Consider the following 8,751-nt stretch of genomic DNA (forward strand, 5'->3'; position numbering starts at 1 on the left):
CTTATTTTCCTTTTTGTATTGTCAGAATCACTTAACAAATGTATCATTTGTTAAACAATATTTGTGATAATCAAAATTTTTAATACAAAAAAAAAAAAAAAAACAAGATGTACACATTAGTAATCATCTTAAGTTTTAGTATATATATTAATATGTAAAATTTAAGTTTTTTCCCTCGAAATATTTTAAGTATTTTATTATTTTGTTATTATTATATATATTTTTTTCAAATAGTGATTTTTTTTTAACTAGTATAATGTCGTTAATTGTTCTCTTCAAGTGTACATCTTATATTATATTCAACATTTCATTTTTACATTAGTGTTGTTTTTGCTTAAACACTGATATAATTTAATTTGATATGTTTTTTTGTCAATACATTTCTATAATAAGTGATAATAAATTAAAAACGGCATTAAACTGAACATTGTTTGATAAATAACTCATAAATAATAATTTTAATTAAAATTTATTACTTTATAATAAAACGCTAAAGTAATGTTATATACATCTATTGATTTTTTAATATTAAAAGAAAATTTATTGATAAATTAAGAATTATGTATAATTAGTTTTATTTATTGACCTTCAAAATTATCATTGAATAGATTTCAATATGACAAAAATGTAATTCATAAAGTTAATTTAAAGTAATTTTCTAATAAAATTATTCCTTGTATTGTATTTTTAATTCCTTTTTTTTTTAATTATTCCATTTTAAAATTTCATCAGTCAATTCAAAAAAAAATTGTAACATTTTGGCTCATTTTTATAATAGTTATACTATAATAATAATAATTTTAAATCAAACTAGATGATATTAATCCTATCCCTGACTTTTATCAACTCCTACATAGATCTAGAAAATATGGATGATAAAACATTATTTTTTACAACAGAGAATTACCTAATTGAATTATAATATGAGCAATTATGCTGTAATTAATGTGCACTTGTGTAATGTTAAAATAAAATAATTTAATCATAGGTATACCTTAAAACTGAATAACATGTTATGGTATCGGTAAAAACTAATTGAAATTTCTTTTTATAAATTTTAACCTGTTAATTTGAGCTTCTGATAAATTTTAAGCCATTAAATTTCTTATGAATGTTTCTTTACCATAATATTTTGTTCTGATCATACAAGCAAGATTAATGCAGGTGAATTATTGACAATTTCATATTTTTCAAAACATCAGTGAACACAAAAATATTTGTGAGTGTGCTAGTGAAAAGCCTCAGCTATAAGTGAATGACATTATTATTAAACCGTCAACGATAATAATATTAATGGTATGATAGACGTATATTAATCGGCGCATTCGAGTTGGGTCCGATCATTAGGGGCTAATCGCACGTGTGTACTAGTTGGGTCCCTGATTTTTATAGGTACTACACTAGTTCGGTCCTGAATTATTTTAGGTATTACACTAGTTCCTGAATATTTTTTTGGTAAGTACTACACAATACTAACATTTTCATTCCCATTTTAACATACGTACTTAGGATAAGTCTGTTAAAAGCTTTATTTAAAATATAGCCACATAGGTAATAAAAAAATAATAAAGATATTATGAAGAATTTTTAATATTTTTACCAACACAAAGATGATTTATTTCTTACAAAATGTTAATAATTTATATTTTTAATAATTTTTCACTTACACCTATATAGCTAATTTATATTATATGTATTTTTATACTCGGTTTTTAACATTTTTAATATTTTCAAAAACACATTTTTAACCGTACCTGTGGTCTAAATAGATCATAGACAGTTCTAAGTCTGTTAAAATGAAAAGGAAAATGTTAGTATAGTGCAGTACTTGCCAAAAAATATTCAAGAACTAGTTTAGTACCTATAATAATCCGGGACCCAACAAGTGTAGCAATTCTAAATTCGGGACCCAACTTGAATGCAGCCATATTAATATAATAAATATTGATCGAGCTGCAATTCTGGAATAACGTAAAAAAAACTCCCAGGCCGTTATTCGGATTACAACTTTTTTCGCAGTAAAAGATAGCGGTAGGTACCCACTTGGCACTTGCTCATTTTTATTGATTGCATTTCAATACATCGTTGCATAAACTTATTATAGGTACCTACATTCATATTTCATATCTATTGCCTATTGGTGGTTGACAATTTACAATAATTCTACTGATATTAATTTTAATGCAAATTTAATAATACATTATGTAGGTACTTGAAACTTAAAAGAATGATTATAATAACGATATTAGTTTTAACAATTCAGATATCTGTATTAATGCAAATCTATGTAGTACCCGCTAATGTAATATAAATCTCCAAAGTTGTGAAATTATCGTCTGTTTATTGAATCATTCTGAAGTTCCTAATCTATTTTACATGTTTATAATCTATGCATATTACGTAAGGTGTCTATATATTTTATTGAAGACCAATAATAAGTATATTATGTAATGAAATAATAAAAGAGTTACCAATAAAAAAAAAAATCACCTCAATAATTCAAGGTGAGTTAATTTTTTATAGATGACCAAGTATTTAAAAATAGCTTCCTTCTTCTATTGTCAGCTATCGAATGAAAATTGAATAGGTATTCGTACTTATTAAACCAAATACAAATTATTAAAAGGTAAGATCAACAACGATCAAAAGGGACGTTAATTAAGGGCAATTACCCTTCCCTCTCTCCCATTGAAATTTTTCTGTACAAAGTTGTTTCAGCATTTTAAGTAAATGGACAACAGTTATACTAATTATAATAATATAGTACATTAATATTTTTACGTTATTTTACCTTTTCATAACATATACCTCCAAAATTAGTGTTTGTATTATCTTCTGAGTAACTTATTATTTTATCACTTAAAGCATTTTCATTTAAAACTTTTTGCGATATGAGCGTGAATTATTTTCGCGGTCACATCTCCCGGTAAACTCAAAAACTCCAAAATTTCGTTTTGAACTCTCGACACAGTCGAAACATAACGCACAATAATTGGGGACGAGTTTCATAGACTTGTAGTTTGAGGAATTGATAGAAATTACCTATCCTTTTCTAAGTCTTCTTTAATCGTTTTGACGACAAAAGGAGCCATCACGTTAACAGCTATTTCTCTAGATTTTGTACTAGCTGCTGCAAATTGTTTCTTGTTAAATAATTGACGAATTAAACTTGACGTGTAAGTCATAGAATTGAGACTCTGACTATTGAGAAACTGTATGACAAATGAAAGTTAATTCTTATGTTGCTAGTTTTAATACAGCATCATCAGCTCTTCGGGACAGGAGTCATGAAATCGGTAATGACACATTATGGCAAACCAGCCCCTTACGTTAGAATCCTCAAATATCAATAAGAGAATATATCTATGTCATGCACCTTATAAAATGATTTAGATTTAAGAACACTTTCGTTTTCAGCACTAAGTATCTATATTAGGTTTATCACTATGTATTGTTAAGTCGATAAATCTATCTAGTATCTGTGTATTAAGTATTTATTGTAGGAAATAAACTAGTGTTATTATAATTTACCGAAACTGAAAAATACCTATCTAAAGACACAGACTTCTTTCTATATGATACAGAATTATAGTATTATAATATAGAAGTCTGTGTACAAAGATTAAGAACAATAAGACAAATGCATATACCAACTTAATTATATTCATTAGTATTCTCAGTTCATGTATTTGCGTTATTTTAAAATTATGTACAATACAAAATATTTATAAATAAATTTAAAAAATAATACGTGTTTAAGATTAATATATATGTAGGTACATATAATTTATTGCTTACATTCTATAAAACTGACGGTTGAACCTGATGAGAAATAATTTTTGATTGAAAAGATTAGAAATAGTGCTCCAATGCTCATGTAGTAAACAGCATAAATTAAAAACTGTAAAAAAAATGATAATGCGTTTAGAATCGTAACATTAAATTAAACATTTTTTTTTCTAACGATTCTAATAAAAGGTACATCTATGTAAAACATTAATGATATATTATATATATATATATATATCGGAGCATATTTTAATATATGAAGTAAGTGGCACGAATGCTACCTTGTGGTTAACGAATGTGCCTTGTGCTCCCATGTCGCAAGTCGAAAACAAAAGGTACCCGAGGTAAGTATATTTTGACCAAGTCATTGCGACTTATATAGTGATAGTGCCACTTAGTAAAAAAATTCTTAAAATATACTCTGATATATGATAATTCTAACGTTGAAATTTCATATTATCATATCGTACCTTCGAAAATATATTTTAATTCATTCTGTGATATTATATCTATAGGTAAAGATTATTGATTCATTAGATGTCTAAACGTTAAATAGTTACGATAAGTTTTAAGGTCATGACTATAACAGACTTTTGGATGTTCTCAAATTGTGGTAGGTACCTATTAGTTTGTGCGTGGAAACTCACATAGGTATTAGTGGTACAAATCAACTAAACTACAGGTGGGTACCTCTAATCTGACCCAATCTATCTACGTTAAAAGTCATCATATTATTTTATAGATTTATCATTTTAAATGATTTTGTTTTTAGTCGTTAGTGATGCACAACTGATTTGTCAAATCTACAATACATTACGTGTTGTGTAGCACGTGTAAAAAAGTTCACTGATATTTATGATATTTAAAAAAAAAACCTCTGATACCGTTTATTGTTTTATTGATTTATTTATTTACTTGTTGTATCGTTGAAACCGAGATAATGTGTCCTTGAACGATGCCGTAAGTCATTAGTGTGTGTAGGAACAGAGCTATAAATGAATTAAATCCAAACACGAGACCGTAACTATCTCTGCTTAATCGTTTTGCGACTTCGGATCTAGAATGTACGACATATCGAACGGTTATTCAAATAAATATGTATATGATTTTTGTTTTGTGAAGATATTCAAATAGGTAATAATTACTCGGCGACCGTCAACATGGTTTGATAAAGACATCCGTAGATTATGTAGAAAGCGTAAATGAACCACATAGTTCTCGTGTAAAAACAACCGAGAAGTACAATTCCAGCGAGTATAGAACCAATTCCTAAAAACAAGTCTCCGACTTTAAACCAATTTAATTCAAGTTTGCCGATCGAATACGCAGCAATAGCCCCTAGAAATATAATATTTCATTACAAAATTAAAATCGAATTGTCCAAATGTATAATATTATTATTATATAGACAATAAATATTTAACATTTTTTTATTAAGATGATGACCGTATTAAATGACTAACATTTTCAATTATCGTCTCTTTACGACGGGGAACATAATATGAAATCTTGTTTTGCAGTATATTTCCGCTTAATGTAAAGATCTGTGTAAATTTATTATATAATTAATTAAAAATTTGAAATTTGATAAGTTGATGTTAGCTATAATCGTAGTCCGTATGGCGTATGTGTAGGACCCAAAATCAAAGTTTTATGAATTTATTTGATATTTTTTACGTACCTATATTAAATTACATTGAAAAAAATCATCAATAAAAAAGCGATATGTTGGTCATCAATTAAATTTTCCTTTTTTTATTTTTTATTTCATACAAAATAATCTTATCCTACTTGTAACTCAATGAAATCCATTGAAATGGAAATAAGGATTAAAATATAAACATTTCCCATAATATTATCCGTCGTATATAGGCGAAGATGGTATAGGTAATGTATAATACGTCAATGTATCACATTTTTTTATTAGATACCTACCTATTAATGTATTCAATGATTCTGCCGCACCGTTATACAAAGTAAAATGTGAATCCTCGTTTAAATCTAATACATATGTATATAAAACATTAATGTACGTGTAAACCTGAAATGAAAGTATATAGAGTGACAATTTTTGGAGATTTAATATATCTATAAATATAAAAAAACGGTATACTGTGACAAGGTGGTGACAGGAATTTTTTTGATTGTGAATGAATCTAGGGTGTGGAATTTAAAAAAATATTTATATGACACCTTTATCAGCACTTGGTATACTAGATTTATAAGGAATTTGTATTATGTGAAATTTAATTGCCAGTAAATATGCAGTAATATAATAATATTACATTCACGTATAAACAATTAATAATTATAGGACATTAGAACTACGTGGAAAAAATGGTTAAAGAATGGTATGATTTTTAAAATCTTCGAATACAATTTAAGGGATCGAATACTTCGAGGACGTTGTCAATTTCAGTTTTGGACAAAATGTAGACCAGCTCACTTATTCCCGTCTTCGTCACATAATATACTATTTCGATATTTCATTGCATTTACCTGTACATATGCTCCGAAAGCAAAAGCCCACCATAAACAAAGTTTCCTAACATATGGATCTGAATATGACCGTATGAAATCCTTCTTTAAGTATAATAATACTTGACCCAGACTTTTATTTTTATTAATTTCCTTATTGGTCATCTGAAAATGAATTTTATAATGTAAATTAAAAACAAACTAGGTATTTATCTACCTATAGCTTAATATAATATAATAGGTATGCTTTATTAAATAATTTAAAACATATATTCACTAGACCAGAGGTGACCAACAAGAATAGGTTCGCGGGTCACATAGATAAGTACAATGATAATAAGAGCCAAAATGTTTATAGACACATTTTATATGATTTGATAATTTTTTATAAGCTAATACCTAAAAAATTAAAATTTATAATCGAATTAAGTAAATTTCGATTTTGTAAACAAGACGTGAGCCGCATCTGACAATGACGAGAGCCACGTGTGGCTCGCGAGCAGCAAGTTGGTCACCTATGCATTAGACAGATATAGTGTATAGAGATACTTATATGATATTATTACAATAATTAGTATGAATAATATGATTATTGATTATAGTGTTTGAAAACTGGGGTGAAAGGTTTCTACCAATAGTACCAACTATATTCATATTGAGTAAGTGAATGAGAAAGTGAGAGAGAGATAGATAACTATTAAGTTACTTTTATTTTCGATGGTTGAGATTCAATATCCTGAATGATTTTTGATTCACCAGTGAAAGACGTGGAATTTGAAACTGCCGGAGTAGGCTGATCGATTGATTCAGATCTTTCGTTGTGAAAATACACACTATTAGTAACGTTAGGCATTAAAAAGGCCCAAACAGTAGAGAAAAACATTCCTTAAAAATTAAATTATTTTAATATACAAAAGACTATAATATTTATGATAACGAGTAAGATATTTACCGAATACACTCAAGTAAACCAATTCAACGTAAGGAACTGAACCGTTGACGAAACTGACAAGTTGGGCAAATAAAGACGATAAAAACTTGCCCGATAGACACGCCGCTCTAGCTTGCCCCGTGATCCTTTGGTAGTAACGTTTATCATCGGTCATGGCGTATAAATAACCAAAATAAGCCACTTCGGATGAAAAGAAGAAGCCGTAGAACACTTGGCCAATCTGTAAAATATTTTTATCGTTGCTTATTATTTTAGAGTTTTTTTTTTTTTTTTTTTAAGAACAATTTTATAAACCTCGAATCTCTGTATAAAATACAATAAAAGATCATAATAATGTAATCATTTAGCAGTGTCATAACGACAGTGCTTTACGTATATATACCTTACCTGCATTCTCAACAAACTCGGATGTCCAATAATGCTGCAGTAGGCAATTATACCACATATACCATCCATTATTAATACTGGTTTATATTTTAGATAGTCGGTGATCAGGAACACAATGATGATGAGACCAAAACACGAGTACGCTCCGATCGCATAAACATCCCTAGACGTCTGTATAAACCACAAAAATTCGGTGTGCATATCATATATTATACAAAATAATTCGAAAAGTATGTTCAACCTCTTTTTTCTTCAATATTTTTTGATATTTTAAAATATAATTATAAAGACTATTTATTTAAATTTAGATTTTTTTTTTGTATTTCTTAAGGAATGTCCCGCGAAGATATAAACTTCTGTTTATCAGATAAAAACATTCCTTTTCTACTGTAAATTATTGAACAGATCATTTTCTGAAAATGTTGACGAATAAAAATCAAAATTTGAACTAGTATAGTTGTTGAGTTATTTAATTTATTGTGTATACTAACAAGGATAATAGGTAAATGATAATGGGTTTAAAGGCGTGATGGCTATAGTGATTCGAAAAATGTATTAATTAATACCAATCTACCAACATTTATAATTTGTAAAAACAGTCAAATAATGAGTATGTATATTAAACCCCAGATAGAATACTATAACTCTTTTATATTTTTAAAAAACTTTCATAAAAATTATCCCTTAAATAATTTATAGTAAAAAAGGGAGATTTTAATTTGAAAAACAAAAATTTGTATTGCCACAGCAAGAAGATACGGTTTACTCCTAAAGTAATACAAAAATCTAAAGAATTTGAAAATATGATCTTTATGTATACTTAAAAATTTCATCAAATTCGTTATTAAAGGTAAAATAGAGGTGAGCACTGAAAATACTCGACAAACTCTATTATTTTACACCCTATATAATATGCGTACTTATTATGTTACTGTATATATTTTACCTGAGTTAATGTGATGTTTACAATTGGACTTGTCATGTAAGCCGCATAAAACGGTTCGATAGGCCTAAGTTCTCTGACGAATGCGAACACGCACACGAACAGAGAGATCTTTTTCCATTTCTTCATGATTGTTCTATCGGGATGCTAGAATGAAACATATGTATTTGCGATCAATGTTTTTCTAAAAAAATATGATTGG

General features: G+C 27.6%; 1 protein-coding gene across 1 annotated transcript; it reads right to left on the reverse strand.

The window, feature by feature from the left end:
* Positions 1–3,756: 3,756 nt before the first annotated feature.
* LOC112595029 (thiamine transporter 2-like) lies at positions 3,757–8,751 on the reverse strand. Its single transcript, XM_025340099.1, has 9 exons — positions 8,553–8,751; positions 7,607–7,777; positions 7,220–7,439; positions 6,974–7,152; positions 6,289–6,432; positions 5,725–5,830; positions 4,935–5,127; positions 4,705–4,846; positions 3,757–3,901 (listed from the first exon to the last, which is right to left on the reverse strand). The coding sequence occupies exons 1-9, from the start codon at positions 8,676–8,678 to the stop codon at positions 3,788–3,790; spliced, it is 1,395 nt and encodes a 464-aa protein (XP_025195884.1). The 5' UTR covers positions 8,679–8,751; the 3' UTR covers positions 3,757–3,787.

Source organism: Melanaphis sacchari, unplaced genomic scaffold (genome assembly GCF_002803265.2).
Source record: "Melanaphis sacchari strain LSU unplaced genomic scaffold, SCAv2.0 Contig24_pilon_pilon, whole genome shotgun sequence".
In the NCBI taxonomy this organism is placed as follows: domain Eukaryota; kingdom Metazoa; phylum Arthropoda; class Insecta; order Hemiptera; family Aphididae; genus Melanaphis; species Melanaphis sacchari.